The 22,498-nt window shown below is 41.2% G+C and overlaps 1 protein-coding gene across 5 annotated transcripts in view; it reads right to left on the bottom strand.

The window, feature by feature from the left end:
- Positions 1-22,498, bottom strand: part of ECHDC1 (ethylmalonyl-CoA decarboxylase 1) — a 52,910-nt gene that overhangs the window by 16,565 nt on the left and 13,847 nt on the right. The window contains exons 1-3 of one of the 5 annotated variants that reach the window (XM_026705474.2): positions 12,626-12,938; positions 4,664-4,885; positions 4,040-4,182 (exon numbers count right to left, since the gene is read on the bottom strand). In XM_026705474.2, coding sequence (XP_026561259.2) covers positions 4,040-4,182; positions 4,664-4,883 — 363 coding nt within the window. In that variant the 5' untranslated portion in view covers positions 4,884-4,885; positions 12,626-12,938. Of the gene's footprint in view, positions 1-4,039; positions 4,183-4,663; positions 4,902-12,413; positions 12,939-22,498 lie in introns of those variants that run through there. The other 4 variants (XM_087941470.1, XM_087941486.1, XM_087941477.1 and 1 more) reach the window with 4 other exon arrangements.

Genomic DNA, 22,498 nt, shown 5'->3' with positions numbered 1-22,498 from the left:
TTAATAAATTGATCGATCGATCGATTGAATGAACGAATCCTTCTTGCAAGGCTCTGAAGCCTTTAAAAGAAGCTGCACATGGTTTGGACAAGACCATGAGCAATTTGAACAATGGCTATATGAACTCGGGAAGGAGGCTGCTTTGCAAAGGGCCAGGCCAGGCAGGCCTTAGCCACAGTGATGAAGGTTAGCTGGTATTGCAGAGAGCAAGGATGAAGGTTAGCTGGTATTGCAAAGAGCAAGGATGAAGGTTAGCTGGTATTGCAGAGAGCAAGGCGACATGGGTCTCAGAGTGCAGGGCAGTGTGTGTAGCTGGGCCAGGGTGGCTGGGCTGGGGCTTCCTGGGGGGAGGGGAGGAGGAGGGAAAGAAGGGCTGCTTTGCACCATGCCATTGGGACTTCCCTGACATTTGGCAGTCACAGACCCTTATGCTGCACTAGCAGCTAGATTGGGCTAGCTGAAGCTTCCAAGGGCAGTTCTGGCTTTGTTCTGGCTAAAGCTTAGGGGATTCTTGCAGTCCCAGAGCCACAGAACTGCAGTGTATTCTCTCCCTGACCTCCCTTTGTTTACATCGCACTGCAGCATTGCAACTCCTGCCAAGCCTGTTTCTGACCTCCCAATCCCTTCCGCATACTCCTGCATACCTCCCACCCTCTGTAGTCTTAACTTGGCATTCCCTCTACTTCCCACTTAACCATCTCTGTGTGTCTGGACTTACGAAGACCACCAGGACTATTAGGATGGCCATTGCTAGGTGAAGCGGTCACGTATGTCTCATTTTACAACTTCATTGCTTAGCGATGTAACTTCCAGTCCCAATTACGGTCATAAGTCAAGGACTACCTGCAGTTACATCCATTGGAGCATGTGTGTGTGTATGTGTGTGTGTGTGTGTGTGTGTGTGTGTGTGTGTACACATGTGTTTCAGTGAAACCTGGATGATGGTAAGTGCACAATTTAATGAGTTAAGAGAGCATATTTTATATTAACTCTCATATTTTGCAAACTGAGCCTACAGCAGTAGGGATCAGAACAGACTGAGGCCAAGGCTCAAAGCCTTCCTGAACAAACAATCTCTTTCTTGCTCAACCCAATGTTACTGGCTTCAGGAAAAACAGCACTTTTTTGCAATCCATTGTTGATTGCCACTATTACAGAAGTGGGCGGAGCATTCAACACCAAGAGTATCTTTCAGCTGTCTACATCCAAGCCCCTCATTGCCTCCTGCAATTATGTAAACAAAAGACAGTGGCTGAATATAGTTGCAGAAAGAAAGAGGTGCTTGAAAAGAAAATTGATAAAATACCTGCTGAGTTCAGGGACAATTTCTCCTGGATTTAGGGTATTTGTGAAAAGAGGGGAAAAATCTCCAAGGTAGAACTTATTTCCAGGCATGCTTCGGGCTCTAATTTTAGAATTAGCAAACCTTTACAAAACTCAGAAATCAGGTTCCATTCAGTTCAATGGAGCTGAAGTAAAAGTCCTAGGATTACACTCTAACAGTGTAACCATCTGGCCCCACGGAGTTCCAAAATATTAAAAGTCCTACCGGCCTATCCCAGAGTTTATATTTGTTGTCAGACCCTGACTGATGCTTCCATCTTTCTTTTATCCTATTACTACAAGCAATGGGAGAAAAATAATGTACGCCAATCCAAAACATAAATCTGAATCCTTTGGGGGAGGATTGATAGCAGGGGTGGGATGCTACCGGTTCTGTCCGGTTCTATAGAACCGGTAGCTCTGAAGAGCAGCAGACATAGAACCGGTTCGGTGTTTGCTGCTGTTTGGCCCACCCACCCACCTGGGCTCTTACCTGTCCTTTATTTCCTGCTTTTTTAACCTCAGCTGCTTTGCACGGCATAGCTGAGGTTAAAAAAGCAGGAAAAAAGAGGCTTTTCGAATGCTGTGCACCTGCGCGCAGTGCTTTTCAGCTGTCCAGGTGGCACAGCCTAAGGTTATGTTACATAAGGTTATGTTACATTGGGCACATGCGCATGCAAAACATAATCACCGAACCAGTAGTAATACCGGTTGAATCCCACCTGATTGATAGTATTCTTGTTGGAAAAGCTACTCCATGCAATCTCAGAAAGGAGGTATTCTTGATGTTCTTTGAGCTTGTTTTGTTTTCTTGCAGACGTTTCATTACCCTAACTGGGAAACATCATCACAGCTAGTCTGATGATGTTACCTAGTCAGGATAATGAAACATCTGCAAGAAAACAAACACGCTCAGAGAGCTTGTTTCAACCCTGAGCTACAAATATTCTTCTTTATTGAAATCTCAGCCACCAAAATTGTCCGTGTCATCCTTTCCCTCACTTCAAATCACCAAGGATTGACTGATACAGTAAGGTCTATGGAGGTTCCCACAATGGTGTGAAAGGTGTTCAGAGATTCTCTTTGAGGAAAAATTATCTCTCTCTTCAGAGAGATCTCTCTTTCCCCAATTTGCTTTCTTTTCCATGAGCTAAACTGCAATTTAAGGAAAGGAATCATGTTTGAAAAATTAAACCAAGTCTGTCTGTCTGTCTGCCCCCCCATCTCTCTATCATCTACCTACCTACCTACCTACCTACCTACCTACCTACCTACCTATCATCTATCTTTCAGTCTATCATCTATCTTTCAATCTATTATCTATCATCTTTCTATCTATCTACTGTGTTTCTCCAACAATACGACCTCCCCGAATAGGAAGACCCAGCATGTTTTCTAGGCATAAAATGAAATTAAGCCCCTCCCCCCAAATTTAGGCCTATTTTAAAACATGCAAAATGGGGGGAAGGGCGGGGGGACTTGCTGTTAGGAGTGCCCCGCGGGCAGCAATTCCTTGCCACCAGCTGCTCCTAATGGGTGATCATGGCAGAGCGCGGAGAGCTCCCTACTCCTGCCAAGCACCTTTGTGGCAGACCCAAGACCTTCAGCGCCCACTGCTGTTGATTTCCCTTCTGCCCATGCCAGCGCCGCGTTTGGAGCTGCCACTTCCACGTTTGGAGCACCGCTGCCATTTGGAGCTGCCGCTTCTGCATTTGGAGCTGCCGCTGCGTTTGGAGCTGCCGCTTCCACGTTTGGAGCGCTGCTGCTGTTTGGAGCTGCCGCTTCCGCATTTGGAGCTGCCGCTTCCGCGTTTGGAGCAGTGCCGCTGTTTGGAGTTGCCATGTCCACATTTGGAGCTGCCGCTACGTTTGGAGCTGCCACTTCCGTGTTTGGAGCACTGCCGCTGTTTGGGGCACCACTGCCATTTGGAGTGCCGCCGCCACTCCAAACACGGCGGCAGCTCCAAACGCGGAAGTGGCAGCTCCAAACATGATGGCAGTGCTCCAAATGGCGGCGGCACTCCAAATGGCAGCAGCAGCTCCAAGCGTGGCGGCGGTGCTCCAAATGATGGCGGCACTCCAAATGGCAGCAGCACTCCAAACACGGAAGCGGCAGCTCCAAATGTGGCGGTGGAATGGGTAGAAGGGAAAGCAACAGAGGCGGGTGCCAAAGGTCTTGGGTCTGCAGCAAAGGTGTTTGGTGGGAGTAGGGAGCTCTCTGCGCTTCGCCATGATCACCCGTTAGGAGTGGCTGGTGGCGAGGCTGCCCGCAGGGCACTCTAGATGAGGATGCAAGGGGGGGGGAATTAAGTCACCCCCGAAAAGACAGCCTAGCCATTTTTTCGGGGCTCAAAAAAATATAAGACCCAGCCTTATTTTATGAGAAACACTCTATCTATCTATCTATCTATCTATCTATCTATCTATCTATCTATCTATCTATCATCTATCTATCAATCTATCTATCAGCTACCTGTTTCTATCCAAATTAAATACACTGAAGAAAAGAGGCAATAACTCAAACACTTGCAAATTGCCATTTGTTTCTGGTATGCCAACTGCAAACTTAACACCAAACACAAAATTAGGGCAATGTTTAAGTTCTGTTCTGTTATTATTATGTTTTGCAAAATGTTCGGGGGCACCTTTCTTTAAAGGAAAAAAATGCATCCCAATTTGAAGGTCTGTATTATAAATTAATTTCTGCCATCACTTGCCTGAGAGCTGGAAAGTGCTCTCACTGCATTCAGATCAGATCCTGAGCAAAAAGTATTTCCCGCACCACGGATAATAAGTCCTTTCCCATCTTTCCAATCTTCTAATTCAGTAATTCTCTCCTGTAGTTCTATCATCATTGTGCCTGCCGTTAAGAGAAGAAAAAAACCAGTCAAATAACATCTTTAGGGTATACCTTTATAACAGCAATTGAATATAAATGTATAATTTATCCCTTTATAAATGCAATTATTATTCCCGGGAAGGAAAATTGCAAGGCAAAGTTTAAATCAAAGGGACAGAGGAGATAGGAGAGCTTCTCTACCAAAGCAGTATAAGTATCAGCTACATCCACACATCAAACAACATGCTGCCAGCAGCAAGTGACACTGCTGAGATCTGAGTATGAAAAGCAGATGCTCTTGCAAATTCAAGAAAGTGTATGTGTGTGTGTGTAAGAAAGAGGGAGGGAGGGGGGAAGAGAAAGGGAGGGGGGGATTGAGATTTCAACCATCCTTGTTCAAGTCAGAATGCTACTGTACAACTTAGTGATTAAATTTCCTCCCATAACTGATAGGCATCACTTTTCACATTTAAGTTTGCCCACTATCAGATTTTGACATTACCTGTAAATGCATTCATAAACCTTGGATTGTTCAGCGTAAGGAGTCCAATCCCATCATCTTCTTTGGACAGGTTGACAGATCCACCCATAAACTGCTGAAGCTTTTTCTTTATTTCATCTTCTTCAAAACCATGACTATTGTTATACAGACACAGCATTCTTGGCTGGAACAACCTGCTCTTAGGAAGCCTTTGGAAATTCTTCCATAATAAAATATTCATATCTGAAAAGGAATACATAGGCAGTGGTAATCTTGTGTATCTCAACAGTATCTCCAAATCAAGCAACTTGTTCTGCTGAAGAAAATCAACATCTCCTTCAACTTAATAACAAGGTCTCAAAACCAGTCTTAGATACCGTGAACAAAGAAGTAACAGAAACTGGTACAAACTAATAGGGAGAACTGATTAGGGGAGAAACAAGGACTCTCCTCTATATAGGCTAAGAATAAACATGCTAGGAATAGGCAGGTTTCTGAGTTCTTGGTCACTCATAGCAACCCTGCTTTTACGCTGTTGCTGCCCTTGTTATCAGTTGAAATAAATTCAGCCATCAATCCACACAATGAAGAAAAATCTATATAGGAACCCTCAGTCTACTGAGTGCATGGAAGGGTGTGATCAGCTTTAATAACTCCATACTTGACCTCTATGTGAATTATTTTTACAGAGAGCTGTAGACAATGATAATTTTATATGCAAGCACTTGTTTTTGTTTAATGTTTTAAATTCAGGTGTAAATTCCCCTTAGGTGTCTCAAAGCATGCAGTTTTGTCACCATGGCTGGACCAAAGCTGGCTCCCACTTTTACGATAGATGAAACTGTTGTGACTACTTTCACTGTTTTGCTTCCTGTCCCCATCAACTTCCAGGAGGTCCCGAGTTTTATGTGGACTGCTTTGGCCTGTAGAACTGGCTGCTCAGATATGTCTTCATTATCGTTCCACCAGAAACCTGGGTCAGAGAGGCTGCATTGGCTCTGACATGGGCAGGTCAGACCCCTGCCTGAACTCAGCAGAAGCTACCCAGATGTATTATTATTTTCATTGGGTTTTTTTATTTATTTAAACTATTTATATGGCTCTCCATCTCACTACTGTGATTCTGATGAATAAATACAGTGGAACCTCGGGTCATGAATGCTTCTGTCCGCAACCAAATCGGGTTCCGACCAAAAAATCCACCCGATTTTTGAATCAGGTCACGATTGGAAAATCAGGTGGCGAACAAACCCGGCCGTGGCAGATTCCCTTTCCGTGCCTATTTCCCCTTCTGTGCCATTTTTTTTGTCCGTGCATGTCATGCTTCCAGTCACAACCAAATCGGGTTGCGACCATAGTCCTGGAACGGATTACAGTCGCAACCCAAGGCTCCACTGTATATCATTCCATCTTACAATTAATGAGAAACTACAGAAAACAGCATTCCGTGCACCTTTGGCATATAGCCATGCTGGCCATGTGATCTCGGAAATTGTCTTCAGAAAATGCTGGCTCCCTTGGCAAAGAAATGGAGATGCGCACTATGCTGTAGTGTCAAACATGACTGACAGGGTGACCTTTATCTTCACCTTTACAGCAAACCAATCAAGAGGATTTACCTAATATCCTGGCCCAAATACCTCAGCAACAATCAAAGCTTTAGCAGTGTCACAGACATCAGGATCTTTAGGAATATGTTGTTCCACAGACAAGCACCATCGCAAGGAAGATACATCTTCCAAATCCCAAATCCGACTAAAAACTTTACTAGGCTGAAGACCCTTAAACATTACTTGCCCTCTGTCAACATGGAGATTCTTCTTTACTTATAGCACTTGGAGCTAGGCTACTTCTGACTCCTGTCATAACTATCATTTCTACCATGAGAAACTCTAACTTGCAACATTAATTCTACACATCGTACTTATAAAGGAGTCTGGATTGAATGGACAAATGCAGGAACATGTTATTCATGTAAATAGAATCCAATCAAAAGGAATACATGAAGTACGGCAGGCTAAATGTAATCAGAAGCCTTCTTGATTTAGGACAAGTTCAAAATTATCTGAATTAAGAGTTCAGAAATCAAACTTATGAATGTGTCCATGTCTTCCTCTGGCTGAAGTTTTCCCCAATATTTAAATAACACAAGAATGTTTTTCATTAACAAGTCAACTGGAATTGCTGGCCAGATGTCACTGTCATAGGGTATTCAGGCCACACAATGTGTAATAATTTAAAAATCATAATTTATGTATATATGGGTGAATACAATCATATAAAATTGTAAAAAGAGAGACTATGATAGAATCAAAAGTCCCGCAGCAGTTTGTCAGAAAATCGGTGTAATAAGAACCTGATAGTATAACCCAATTTTATTGAAAACTAGAGACAGAGGAAAAAAGGCAGTCCAGACTTCCATAATAGCCCCTGAGAAGCATGAAGATTTAAATTTCGAACTCATTTCAAGATTCAGTCCCAAATTGAATAAGCTGATCTCTGAATCCATAGAGGTCAGTAGGTTTAATTGCCAATAATTGCATCAATTTTTTGAAGTATCAGAAGTCTGTCAGTTACCAAGGTATAATAAAAGTTCCCTAATTCTCTGGGGTTAGAGAATTAAAAATGGACTAAAAAGGAAGAATTAAACACAAGAATACTCATTCCATGTTTGGAATGAAACTCATTTTCTATGCAGAATTCACTCCACTGTACAAGGCAAAACTACTCGGGTCTGCAACAGAGGAGGGCTCTTCAAAATGCATATAGAGTCACAGCGGTTCACAGGCTTTTCAGCAACATCGCTATGGTAATCACTATGGGAATTGAAAAGGCAGATGATAAATTGGGCATTACACCAACTGATACTATGAATCACAATGAAATACTTTAGACCGGATTCTACTGCAGAATGGCCTTTTCCCACTATTCTATTACACTAGTCGCTGCATGGCATTATCTAAGTTAAAACCCCACAAAAAGAGAGAGCAAAGCAAGCATAATATTGAATCTTATTCCTCTTCAGTTTAAAATGAACCATTTTTACAATCACGGGGATATTAAGATTAGGAAAAGTAAGGATAAAAAGTATCTCGCTCATTCTAAGGTGAATAGTGGAAATAGACACAAAACCAATTTGTCGGTTGTTGTGGGGGGAGGAGAGATCTTGCCAAGGCATCTCTGCAAACTCCCGCTCTCTGCTGCTTTCCATATCAGGAAGCCAATTCCACAGGAAGATCAGAACTATATTTTATTGAAATAAGCTACAGTACAGGGAGTCTTCGAGTTACAGCAACAATTGAAACCAGAATTTTGCAAGGCAGTTCTTAAATGAGTTAAATTTTATGGCCTTTTTTTGCCATGGTTGTTAAGTGAATCACTGTAGTTAAGTGAATTATGTGACCATTAAGTAAACCTGGCTCCCCCCCCCCCTTCGATTTTGCGTGTCAGAAACTGGTGGGGAAGGTTGCAAATGGTGATCATATGACTTCAGGATGCTGCTACCCTTGTAAATATATGCTGGTTGCCAAGTGTCCAAATTCTGATCACACGATCATTGGGATGCTGTGGCAGTCAAAGTGCAAGGAACAGTTGTAAGTCACTTTTTGGAGTGCCATTAGAACAGTCACTAAACAAATGGTTGTAAGTCAATGACTATCTACAATAGAATCAATCCTGCAGGCCTGATTGTACTTTACCTCCCCTCCCGCTTACACCCTACAGCAATGATGGCTAACCTTTTCTGGACAGAATTCCCAAAGCTGAAAGTGCACACTGTGCATACGCCCTCTCCATGCATGCGCAAGCAGCCCCCATACACATGGCCCCCACACACACGGCCCCCCACGCATGCGCACATGGCTCCCACACACGTGCCCTTGCATGCACAGCAGAGACCCGATGATCAGCTGGCCAGTGAGACGAGCGTGTGCATGCGCTGTGGAGCTGAACTAGGGCGACGGCTCATGTGTCCACAGGGAGGGCGCTGCATGTTACCTGTGGCACATGTGCCATAGGTTCACAATCACAGCCCTAGAGAATCAGAGAGGAGCTTGCCTGAGCCATTTTTGAATACTATACTGTAAAGTAGTGGTTCTTAACCTGGGCGATATCGCCCCCCAGGGGGCAATTTCATTTTTCAGGGGGGTAATGGAACGAAAAGGGGCAACGCGGGGGTGAAGGAACGGAAGGGAGTGATATGGGGGCGATGGAGCGAAAAGTTTTGGGGACACTTTTGAGACTTTTTTCGTACAGTGAACTGCTGTATATCTGTCATACAAAAACATCAGATCGCTCGCTATTAATGGATTGAACTGTGTTTTAAAATGTTCCTCCAACTAGCTTCAGTACAAAACACTGTACATATGTGAATACGCATCACTCATCTTCATGCACGTTGCGCAGCAGCCTCTATCACTCTACCCATACAGTGGCGCACCATTGGCCAGAATGGGCAGTGATGGAGGGGTGAGCGCTTCTTTGGAAACATCGCATGCTGAGTGGCTGTCCCCTGTGATGTCAACATAACTGTTGAAACTAGGTTTATCGACATCCACATGTTTTATAGTGTTCCAGTGCAGTCGAAAATTTAATTTGCAGTTAGTGCCTTTCATTTTGAAGACCTCTCAACATGACCGAGGAAGTGTCACCAATATTCGATGGAATACCTGAAATTGGGATTCATTCCATCTCATTCCAACATACAGCTTCCATTTTGTCTTCTTTGTGAGAAAACATTTTCAATTGAAGCGATGAAGCCTTCCCGACTGAAAGACCATTTGGTAAGAATTCATTCGGATAAAGCCGACAAACTGATATCGTTTTTCCAATCCTTAAATTGAAGAATTATTTCCCTGTGTTGTGATTGAGAGGTTATGTTCAGGGAGGGGGGTGATGATAACTTCCTCAATGGCTCAAGGGGGCAATTCTTTCAAAAAGGTTAAGAGCCACTGTTGTAAAGAAACCTTTCCTAATTAGAATATTTGAGAGGTCAGATAGCTACAGAGGTCAGATGGCTACTTATCAAGAAAATTGTAATTATGGATTTCCTGTATAGACAGGAAGTGAGAGTAGATTATCTTGGAAGACCTTTCAACAATATGATTACTTTAAAAAACTGTAGTCATTCAATTGTTTTCCTTATGATTTGTTGCTATCATTTTCAATTGCTTTTATTGATTCAAAGTTTTGCCGTTTTTTTTCTAATAATGGAACAGCAAACTTTTTGGTAGCCATACAGTTATTTATAATTTTGTGGCTTTTTATCTGAAATGTATTAAATCACTTTTACGGCTCACATTAGTTTCCTTCTATTGCCCATCTCATGATATGGAAACATGTTACCAGTTTTTCAGCAAATATGGTTAGAAGGTACACCCCAATAGCCCAAAAATAAGTGTTAAGGGGCAACCTGCAGCTCTGGTTGCCCAGTCTCATATTAACAAGGAAGGAATGGGAATGTTATAATCAGCTGAAGAAAGAAAAACATATTAATGACATTTGAACTTATCAGGCATGATATTCCCCTCTGAAAAAAAAATCGGGGCCGGCCAAGAGACCCCGTGCCGCGCGCCAAGAAATCGCACACACAACACCAACGCTACACCCCCTTCCTTTTCAGCCGGTCAGGTGTGGATCAGCTCCGGACCTGGGCAGCTGCTTCCCTGGTGGCGGGGCCGAGGCCACCGCCCGGGGAGCGCCCGCTGCTTTCCCTCGCCAGGGACAGGCGGTGGCGTGTTGCCCTGCGCCACGTGGCCCCCGCCTGGCAGCACGCTTCTCGGCACGAGGCAGCTGGGTTGCTCAAGGAGCCCGGCCGGCCAGGTGAGGGGAAGGCAGCGAGGGCAGAAAACCCGCTTGGCAAGGAGCCAGGGAAGCCTACGGGCGGAGAACCAAGAGCGCTGGGAGGCAGAGATTTGGTCGAGGCCGTCAGACGGAGAGACGACTGGTCTGTGGCTGCCCAGCTCCCTTTTCCTGCCATTCAGCGGCCTCCGCTCGCACCGCCCAGCCTTTGCTCAGGTGTCCAGCTGGGGCTCTGCGCACCTCTGCTGCTGTCCGAGCCACTGCGCCTGAGCCTCTGGTGCCGCTGCTGCCATTGCAAAGTGCTGCCGCAGCTCTTCCTTTTTGCCTACTATCTACTGGGCTGCAAGTAGCCACCCTTATTTCATACCACTTCTCAGTTTCACGCGCATATACAAGGGGTATGGGTGGAATAAAAATCATCAGGAGAAAGGAAAAATTAAATATCACAGAGATATTTTAGAGAATAGGAAGGTTAAGTATATGCTCAAAGCCACCCCCACCTTAACTAACATCAAATTATAACTGAACAATTTCAGTTACTAATGAAGAGCATAATTCCGTTCCTTATGCTGTGAAATACCTTAAACACTCAAACGAGTAAATATTTTTTTCTAAAGCACTATACTATATTACTGTTTTTAATAGAAATTACATTAGAAGCTAGCAAAACTCTATCTTTCAACTCCCATAATAAAATATTTAAGCTCTTAGACAAATAAGAAATGAAATGCGCAAAAGTATTTTTTTTTTTTACAAATTCAATCTTCCTTTTTAAAAAAGGGACAGGGGTACCAGAATAGTCATAACCAGAAAGAAACCCATGTGCTTCACATTTTTTGCTTTTCTTCAAAACTTATCACATAAGTTCATTTCTCTAACTTCATTTGATTTTTGTTGTTCAAACACTATTACTTTGAAGAGCTCAATATTTTGGTTGGTTAATCAAGTGTTTTCCAATTTACACTAAATTAATTGTTTACTATATCGCTTTATGATGGAGAATATATCTATATGGTCATTAAGAATTGACAATGACTTGATACCATATAATCAATCAATTAAACATTGCTTATAATAGACCAGTCTTTTTTAAGATGGTGCACTTTAGTTATATTGGACTGCAATCTTCATGGATAATGGAGGTTGTAGCCCTTAACGTCTGGAGAGAACTAACTTGATAAAAACTAATATTTACTATAGCAGAGCTTCTTGAACTTTGCTATGCCATAATTCCTTAAAATGATAAATGAATCTGAATGATTTCATTGGTGCTAGGGATGAGTAAGAAATAAATATACCACTTAATTTTATATTTAATGTTTAATCAATATATACATTAAACCAAAATGAGACATTTCTACTTTAAAAGATGCAACTTTTCCATAGAAAATAATCAATACAACATACAGATGTAACTCGAAAAAATAGAGAGAGAGAGAGAAAATATATGTCTGGAATACACTACCTGACTGTGGTTTCTTCCACAACCCCCAAAAACTTTAACCTTATACTATCTACTATTGACCTCACCCCTTTCCTAAGAGGTCTGTAGGGGGCGTGCATACATTTCATGTATTCATAACTATGTTTTTACTTATACCTTTTTTGTAAGCAATTGACAGTCCAAATAAATAAAATAAGTAAATAATCAAGCAGCTTGAAGAATAAAAAGCACAAAAAATAAACACACCCACGTACGCCCACAGCCCAACAGAGAAAAATACCTAATTCTTTCTCTTCCTTCGTAAATACAAAACGTAATTTGGGGACCATACTGTACAGCGGTTAATCTTCAACTATTTCCTCGAGTTTATGCGGAGTATGACTTTGCCAACTTAGTCTCCCATTAGACTAGAAGTCAGACACAGACACGATTTCACTTCGGGAAACAAACTCAAAACGAAAGATTATAAACTCTGTTCCCCTTCAGGTCTAGTCGACCAAGCTCTTTTCAACCACACATGTTACTTACAAGCATTAAATGAACTACTTGAGCGATCCTGCAAAACTACTACTACTACGGACAAACGGCGGGGGGAGGAGGGGGGGGACAAGTAAGAAAAGGCAATTGAGACTCAATCTCCAATAATCCCCCAAAGCTGCCCAGTGTCTAGTAATAAGGTGCGAGCAACATCGGAGAGAAGAGAGGAATCCACCACGGGGAAAAAAGCACAGACCTCTAACCTTGTTCTAATACACGCTGCCGCTTCCCAGAAAGCAAAACTCCGGTGTTACAGGAAATAAGCTCCGGAGGGAAAGCGCCACTCCGAAAAAAAAGAAATCCTCAGCCCAACAGACGGTGGGGAAAAATCCATATAGTGAAGCGGTGCGGTGAGAAGAAAAAAAACTTTTTTTGATCAGAACTCTCCGTAACCCTAAACCAGTATTGCCTAGGCTTGGGTGATGGATGCTGGCAATTGTAATTCAGCAATACCAAGAGCTTCATGAGTTTGTTCAAAATTCCTGTCCATCACGTCAGCGGGGCAACTTTCTAGGCATCCTTTCAGTAGATCGAGGGATTTTTGCCCATTACATTAATTAAGTCACAGCACAAAAAGGGAACATAAACAATTGTGGGAAGGTTCCCTTGAGCTCTGTGGTTTGACATTTGGTAATTGTATAGTGTATACAGCCTTTAAAAAGCAAAAATAATTGTGACCACAGTGCTTTTCCAGAAACACAAATTGATTTCCTCATAATGGGAAAATTATAGATAATTTGATAAGCATTGTTAGTGTTTTCCATTTAATTTCTGTTCGTTAGAACAGTTTTAGTAAAAACAAAATAATGGATTTAAGCAACTTGTCTATAAAATTTGTACATGCTTTATAGAAGAAAAAGAAATATATATATTATATGCAAGCAGGTTTTACAGTGTCAGCTAAATTAAAAATAATGTCACTGGCTGTATAAAAGTGAGTCTGTCTGCATGAAGCACACATAAAAAATCTTAAATAATCCTTTTTGGAGAGGGTTGTAAGATGTAGATTTCACATGGAAATCCAATCATAGTTGCTCAGAATTTCCAACATTATTTCAGAAATTCCTACAAATGTCAGAACTCAATTTGTTGATTAATGGTGTTAGTTTCCAAGTTCATATTATTACTTCAGGATTATATGGGGTTTGAGTGGTCTTATAGACCTTATGTCCCAGACAAGAACTCAATTGATTTTAGTGCTATTTGCTCCTATCTAAGACTATTTTGGATTGCAATCTTAGATTTGAGTTCTGAAATAGAACCTAGTGACAAAATTAAAAGGATCATTACAAGGGACATTGGGAGTGTAGGAAGTTAGCACCCACCCCTCTCCTAGAAAAATGAAATATCCTAGGAAATATTAAAAAGGCAGAATATTTCCCCTAAAAAGAGTAGAAACTTAGAAGCAGAAACTCACCTCAGAAGCAGAAACACAGCCCCCCTCCCACCTTTGCTAATGAGCCATTACTCTAGCCTAGGCCAACCTATTTTACATAACAAAGATCTCCAGGTAGAGCTATAATAGAAATTGCCCAAAGCCCTTTCATTACATCATCATCCAGCAAGGCTCAACCAACCCTGGGACTCAGGACATCCTACAGAATTGCCTCTGCATGGCGCCATGGGAGTCTGACAACCAATCAGAATACAAGCTCAAATTCAAATCCCAACAGAGGGTATAAAACCCAGGCACTTTCAGCATCTTAGCCCTTCCTTCTTTTCCTTCATCTTGAAGCATGTGATCATTCTTTTCACTTTGGAGCTCCAAGCCATGTGGTCTTGTCCACCATTAAACCATCTTTCCAAACAGCCTCCATGTTTTCAGTGTGAACCCAGAAGGATATTTCTTCCAACAGGAGAAGGAAGAACTGTAGCATTAGAAATTTATAAAAAGAGAATTTTGTAATCTTTACATTACAAGAGGGGAGAAACAAATGTTCCATAAGAAACATTATCCTGCCTCTCTTCTGGGAAGAACAGTTCAGATTCACAGGTCTTTTCATTTCTATTGAAATATATTTGCTTATAGGTGAAATAGAAGTGGGGGGTGGGGGTGAGGAAGAGTTAGAAAATATGGAGGTGAGTTCCAGGAATACCTTTAAACAAATTGGAAAACGGAAAACTTTAATCTGAACTGAAAAGACAAGATTCACAAAGAATTAACATATTTAAGTAATGGATCATATTCTCCAGCTGTTCTCACAACAGAGATGTCAGGCCTGTGTTGGAATGTTGTCTGGATTCCCAGGAGGGAGGGATAGCATTTGGGATGACACAGTGATATCCAACTGAGTCCAGTTCTTCATTTGCTTATACCTAATAGACAGAATCTTGCCAGAGTAAACCTTATAACCTAATACATATATAGTAGAAGATTCTAAGGTACAGGTACTCTGAAACCCACCACCACCACCGCCCCATCCAGTTGGAGATTGCACAGTCTCTTATTTGGGGCTTCTTCTGGAATGTGCTGCCTCCCCCTTGGGAAGCCATCATTCCATCACAATTGTTTATTTTCAATACAGCTCTGTCCATGAGGAAGACAAAAAGTTGATATAAGGAATTTTGATAAGTATAGATATGGGATGAAAGTCTTAAGTATATGAAGATTTTCCTTTCCATTAGCCACGGATAAATAATAATCTTGTGGTGTTTCATTTTAGTATTCTTAAACTAATGAGAATTCAACATACAGTCATTTCCTACCCCACCTGAGTAATAAAAGAGACAGGGCTATACTATAGCTCTCAATCTTCCAGGGAAAAGGGAAGAAGAATGGCTAAATATGGACAGAACCTCATCTTACAAATATATATGCCCATTTTGAGCAACCAATTATTATCAGTGATTCTCGTAATAGTGTTGCAGATATATTTATCTAGATTAACTCACAAGTATAATAGCAGTTAATAGCAGTTAAACTGGATTTAAACAAAACTGGATTTGAATTCTTTTGATTGTATTTTGATCATTTTTATCTTGTATGTCAGCTATGATATATATTTGTTAAATAAATAAATGATTTCTATGGTAAAAATGAACCATTCTTAGCTTCAAACATCAACAAGATACCCTTAGGCATCATGCAGAAAGCAGTCAGCTTTATAGAGTTCATTTCATAAAGTAATTCCTATTATCAACCACCTTATAGGAGCATGGTGGCTTACATGGTTAGGATGCTGGGTTGACAATCAGCAAGCCCATATTTGAAACTGGAGTGCTGCTGCATGATGAGGTGAGCTCTTGTTATTTGCTCCAGCTCCTGTCAATCTACCAGTTCAAAAGCGAGTAATTGCGAGTAGATAGGTACCACTTCGAACTGACACATTAATGGGGACGTGAAAGAAGCCCCCAACTGGGCATCCCCTGGGCAACAGTGATGTCACTGCTAATCCTTTCAACCCCGAAGTGCCTCAGTACTTCCAACACAAATGGGAAGGGATTAAGCACCTTTTCCTGAGCAAATACACAGCTATCCAAAACTCAGAGCTTCATTAACTTAGTACAATTTATAAGGAGATAATATGAGCCTTAAGGGCGTTTTGTATATGCCTACAAACTTAGTATTTATTAAATCTCCTTCACAGTCATTTCTGGAATGTTTGAACAATGCCTCACCACTTGGTGGCATATGTACATTTCTCTACAACTTTATAAGTGCTACAGTTTGCTAGCCCACAAGAATCCTCCAGCCACGATCTTTGCTGAAATGAACATTGTTGCTCTTGCTAAGCAACCAAAGTGTATTCTTACAGAGTATCAGAAGACAGATCTTTGACCCCAAGGGTCTTTTGGTCTATAATTCTATAGGAGAGAAAACAGGAAGGGAAGAAAATAAGGCAAAGATGAAAGAGGGATGATTTGAGTTCATAGTATACATGCATTTAGGTTTAGTTCCAGTAAAGCAGAATAGAGAGAATAATGAAATAGCTGGGGTTTAGGAAACAATTTGGAGGCCATATGAGAAAGCATCAGAAAAATCTGCAGGGAGGTGAGTACTACCAGCAGTGGAAAGAAAAGAACAATAGAGAAGACGAACTCCTTGAACAGCTGGAAGTTCTGGAGGAGGGGTGAGGATGGAGGGCTCAGAGGTTATGTTGGATCTAGAAAGTCAGTGAAAGAATTTTACATTGGGTGGGTAAGGAAAGTTAAGCCATAAAAGATGCTGTATCTTTGCCAAGGCAATACCAACAGGGCTGTCTTAATGCATGGGCCTGATGGGCGCTTGCCCATGTCCCCACGAGCATAAGGGCGCCATACTAATTTGTGTATGTTAACCCTTTAATGCACCTTGTATCATATAAATATACATATATTATGCAAACATATGTTTAATTTTATCAACCATTTACATTTTTATTCCTGTGAGTAGTTGTCGTAGGGGCCCCAGTACACTGCTTTGCCCGGGGCCCATAATGCTGTTAAGACAGCCCTGAATACCAATCCAGCAGTCCAAACATATCAAGAACTATGTCCCTGTTTAATAAGGCACATTTCCTGAATATTCTCTAAAAATACTCATTTCACACTGCTCTTCATGCAACATACACTTAATTATAAATGGGTCAGCAGATAATCAAGCACTTCTACATTCTATTTTTACACCAGGAAATAGGCCTAATCCTTGGTAATCACTTATTTCTGTTTTAATTAGCCCCACACATTCTTTCAGAGCACTGAAGAATTCTAGAGGAACTGCTTTTTTAATTCCATCTGCATAATTTCCAATTAGGAAATGCTTAATTCTACAAGGTACAAAAGAGGTATTTGATATAGCTTCTTACAGAAGAGTGGTAGACTGTTGTATTATGACTTGACTTAGCAAACAGCCACTTCCTGGTCATTCATTAGATTGAGTCTATATTTTATCCAGCCTTGTAAGAAGGCAGATTTGATGGATCTATTTTGTTTTTTTTGCTTTGGATTGCAGGGCTTTGGGATTTTTTACTAAAATTGTGAGATCTATCAATGGCATCTAATTCTTCTTCTTCTTCTTTTTCTTCAGCGTTTGTCTCGCGCTCGGGCGAGGTCCGCTAATGTCCTTAAGTACTGCTTCCACACCTCTCTGTCTACCACGTATGCCGGGTCTGCCTTTGCGATCTCTAGATCGGCCTTGATCGTGTCCATCCAGCGTTGCTTAGGTCTACCACGCGGTCTCGCTCCTCCGACAGTCACCTTCATTGCAGTCTCGCTCCTCCGACAGTCACCTTCATTGCAGCAATGGCATCTAATTACAAAAGGCAAATCTGGATAATGAAAGCACATACAACCTAATGAAAACTCAATCTTTCCTAATAAAATCAGTTCCTGCTGGTCCTTAAGTTTCACTGTGACCTTTTCCATTTTGAAAGAATATTTTGGAGAAAAAAAAACCTCACAAAAACTGTTCCTTTCTGTGTTAAACTGACCCAGGATTTCTCCACACTTTCTTCTAAAATAAGTGAGCCACACATGACAGCAGTAAAGGATTGCATGAAATCTTTGAAAAAGGCCTACATTGCTTCATATATGACACATTCTTGTAATGATATTGAGATCTACATCAATCTAAAATTATTACAAACCCAATAGAGTCCACGAATGTTTCATTTTTCTCTCTCTTGGCTCAGACTGAAGGATAAGAATTGTGGTCTAATACATGTAAAGAGTATCAAGTAGGCTAAAGTCAGTGGGTGTGCTTAGAAAAGGTGGGATTTAATATCCTTTCAGGCAAAAATGACTTGTTATTTCAGTAGAAAGGATTTAATGAGTAGACTTTTTGTCAAAATCTCTATGGTAGCAGGAACACTTTGAGATAAATGCAGACTGAAAACATCTCATTTCAATGAATTCTTATAGCAGAAGTAATTTATTAGGGTGCCTTTAAGACAAAATACCCTAGTGTTACCAGACAAACAGCATTGTGGAATATTTCCAGTTGTGTCTTCTTTTTGGATGGCTCCTGGTGGGAAAAAAACAACAACAGAAGAAGGTTAGAAAAATGGAAATTAGAAGAATTTAGCCATGAAAGTCAGCTGGGTGATTTTGGGCTAGTCACTCAATTCTCAGCCCAACCCACCTGACAGAATTGTTGTGGGAAAAATAGGAGGAGGAAAATGTGCTGCATATGTTCAGTGCCTTGAGTTGTTTGTAAAAATAATAAAGGACAAAAACAAATAAATCCCTCTGTATAACTGAGATGAGCTGATGGCAGAGTAAAAGCTTCATTTTCCTTTAAAAGATATTCAGATGCAAAATGTTCTCCTGATGCATTTAAAAGCAAAAATTCAAAATCATGATACTTCCCCTAGTTGGAGATCAGGAGCATTCACAGAAGGGAGGGAGATTTTGGGGAAAAAAATCCAGATTTGGGGATTCAAAGGATTGAGCACATGGTCCTGCCCATCATCTTGGGTTTTTTTTCTTAACCTCTCCAGTAGGGATAATGAGATTTTCAATCCAACTCATCTGGAATGTGCCAAAATATGAGAGGAATATTAGTTCTCCTGCTGGAGTTTCCTCTTCTCTCTGTCCCCAAAAGTATGCTTGCTCATGTGTTTAAAATGTATTTCTCATAACAGGACGTCTTAAATCATTAGATCCAGCTAATAGCCTGGTTGATATTTAACACTATGCCATAATGTGTGGTTTTACAGATAATGCTAAAATAAGAACAAATCACTGTCAGGCTGAGGAACTCAGCTATAGAACAATACAGAAGAATTCTAATTTTTATTAATGGTGCTCCAATAATTTAGTACTACAGGATGAATCCCAAGCTTTGTGTCTATCTTTAAAGCTTCTATGAGATTAGAAAACATCCATTTTTGCTGCAATTATTACTTTGATTGAACTGGAATAGTTTGGGGCTAATTTTTGGAATGGTTAACTAAACAAGCCAGGATCAATCTAATAATGCTTCTTTGTTTCAAACAGCAAGTTATTGGTACAGTTTACAGCATAGTTGTTTAATAAGCTTAATAACTAAAAGAAAATATATTCCAGTAAAAACAGATGACCAGTGGAACTTATCACTGGGGGATCCCTCTGCTGGCAGCCATCAGTCAGTAATGTTTTATCTAGATTCATTCATGGAACAGGGAGTTGAATCCAGAACCACAAATCATTACATGATGGTCCAGTTTAAAAGGTGACAAATGCAAGAAAGGATGAAGAAAAAATCAGGCATGTAACTCCTTTTCGGGCAGTATCCTCATGGCTTATTAGATAGAGATCATTATGTCGAAAATGTAACTTGAACAGAGTGTAAGCAGATTTTCTCTCTGTGCAGCAGCCACTTTACATGAAATGGCTGTTTCCAATTCAATATCAACATCTTAAAAGAAGTGCCACATATGCTAAGAAACAACAGGATGTATTAGTCCTTTTATGTATTAAACAATGCTTAAGCACAACTGATCAGTCCTGCAGGTTCCCCACATATTTGCTAAGGAGTTTTGCTATTGCAAAATTAGGCACCTGTCCAACAGAAGTGTGCCTGTTAATATTTAAGCCAGGTTCCCCCCCCACTCCCCCAAAATAGCTCAACTGCCTGCCTGCTGTGGATTTCCCACCACTGACCCTGGTCTATGACCAGATGGCTGTTCAGTCCATACAGCTGTACTCTGCACATGAAAACACGGCAGCACTGAGCTTTCTTTCCCTGGACAGTATTATTAACATTTCTTTCATCTCACAATGAAGGCTGCTGCTGTGTTCTTTCCATATATAGTAAGGTCAAGAAAGCACAGGAGTAACTGAAGCATTAATTATAGGTGACAGGTTTACTGAGTGAAAGCAGAAGGTTAGCAGCAGACAGGAGAAGCAAAGCAGGGAAATTGCTTTAGCATTTCAAAAATTTGTCTGAAGCAGGCAAAAAAAAATTCACTGTAGCCTTCACTCTTTTGTTTTTCCTAAGCTACCATCCCCACCACCAAGTTCACACATCATATTAAACCATAATGTAGTTCAATTGCTTGTTGGCTAAGTGTGATGTGTCAAACCACACTAAGTTTTGTTATAAGCTATGTTACCAATTTCTTGTCAGTATTCTGTCATATCCCAAAGAAGCCTTTTTCGTTATTATTTATTACATTTGTTATTCATGTATTGTCCAGTGTCTTTGGGGCAGCTTTAATGAATTAATTATTTAATACATTGATTTTTCAGCCCATGAATTAGATCAGGGGTGTCAAACTTAATTTCATTGAGGACCACATCAGGGTTGTGTTTGACCTCAGGGGTGGGTAGGGGTGACCAGGGTGGGCATGGCCAACTTGACATCACTTGTATTGGAGGGCACCTGTGGTGCATGGGTGGGATTCAACTGGTGTTACTACCAGTTCGGTGACTAACGTTTTGCCAGATGCGTGCTGCACGTGCGTGTAAAAAAAACCTTAAGCTGTGCTGCCCAGACAGCTGAAAAGTACAGCGTGCAGGTGCACAGCATTTGAAAAGCCTTTTTTCCCCTGCTTTTCCAACCTCAGCTGTGCCGCGCAAGGCAGCTGAGGTTGAAAAAGCAGGAAATAAAGGACAAGTAAGAGCCTGGGCAGGTGCGTGGGCCAAACAGCAGCAAATACAGAACTGGTTCAGTGTCTTCTGCTCTTCAGAGCTACCGGTTCTATAGAGCCAGGCAGAACCAGTAGCATCCCACCCCTGCTATGGTGGCCAAGTACTAAGGCAGGACTTCCCACAGACCATCCCTCCCTCTCATAATCTCCTTCCTTCCTTCGGTCAACTTGTAGTCGTTGGAACCCCGACACCTTCCTTCTTTCCTTCTTTCTCCTTCCCTCTTCATTCTCCTTTCTTCTTCCTTCCCCTCTTTCTTTCTTTTTTCCTTTCTTGCTCTCTTCCCATCTTTCCTTTTTCTTTTTTTGTTTGTCTTCCCTCTTTCCCTTTCTCCTTTCCTGTCCCTTCATGGATGCTCAAATGCAAATAGGGAAACAGTTCTCCTTTTGTTTTGTTTTGCTTTTATTTTATTTTGCTTGCCCTCTGCCAGCAAAAATGGAGCTCATTTTCGCTGGCAGAGGGCTGCAGGAGGCTGTCATGGCCGTAAATGCCCAGCATGGTTTAGGGCCCTCCCAAGCTTCATTTTTGCTGGCAAAGGGACCACAGACTGATCCTTTGCTGTTTCTAGGGCAGCCCATGGACCAGTTCTAAGCAGCCCTGAGTTTGACACCCTGAGTTAGATAGGCTTAAGTTATCCTTAGCAGTTCTGTTTTCTCTAAGCCAACAGTTACCCAACATATTTTTACAGTATATATAATCTGATGCACTTCCTCAGATTTTCTATTGCTGAGACGATCAGTTGACTCATAGAGGATGGGAAAAATCTGGATGCTAGTTATCTCTTAAAGTTGGCCCCTCTATTTAATATGCTGTTCCTCACCCTGTCCACCATCTAGTGAGCTTTTCATTATTATTATTTTTTGAATTAGGTTTAATGCTTCTTCTGATTTATTGGCAGGTTCTTCATCTCCCAAAACAGCTGTCCAGCAGGCATGGATAGGTTTTGACAGATTTCTACCCAAATGATAAGGCCATCTGCCAAAAACCGTGGTTTTGTATTGGGCCGGTGGTTTCTCGTGGACCAATGACATTTGGAAAGGGGAAAGGCAGCAAATCTAGAGGGTTTCACAAATGGCTTTGCTTAACATGCTTTGCACACCTGAAAACAAGAGAACTATTATCTGGTGGCAAATCAGACCTGGTATTATAAAGCAGAAGAGGAGTAAGGACAGTAAGTTTAGCTAGTATAGTTTTATGCCAGATCAAGGACAATTAAATAGTCATGGAGGGAAGTGCTAACTTTGTTGGGATTTCACTGATACTACACCAAACCTAAAAATGCATTCACTCTTAATTATATAACTAACATTATGAAATCAGATTGGGTTCAGTGTTGATCCTAAACTCTAAATCATAGAAAAATACTCACAGACCTCTTAATAGATTAAAAAATAGAAATCAACTAGGTAGTGTTATAGGAACAAAACTGAAGCTAAGATAAAGTACTAAGAGTCAATAGAAGGGTTATTCTTCAGAAAATATAGATTCAATATTGATGAAATAAAACTTTCTACTTTTACTCAAGTGTC

Source organism: Pseudonaja textilis, chromosome 1 (genome assembly GCF_049901715.1).
Source record: "Pseudonaja textilis isolate UNSWEBS1 chromosome 1, rPseTex1.2, whole genome shotgun sequence".
In the NCBI taxonomy this organism is placed as follows: Eukaryota; Metazoa; Chordata; class Lepidosauria; order Squamata; family Elapidae; genus Pseudonaja; species Pseudonaja textilis.
This window is presented reverse-complemented; position numbering and strand designations above follow the sequence as displayed.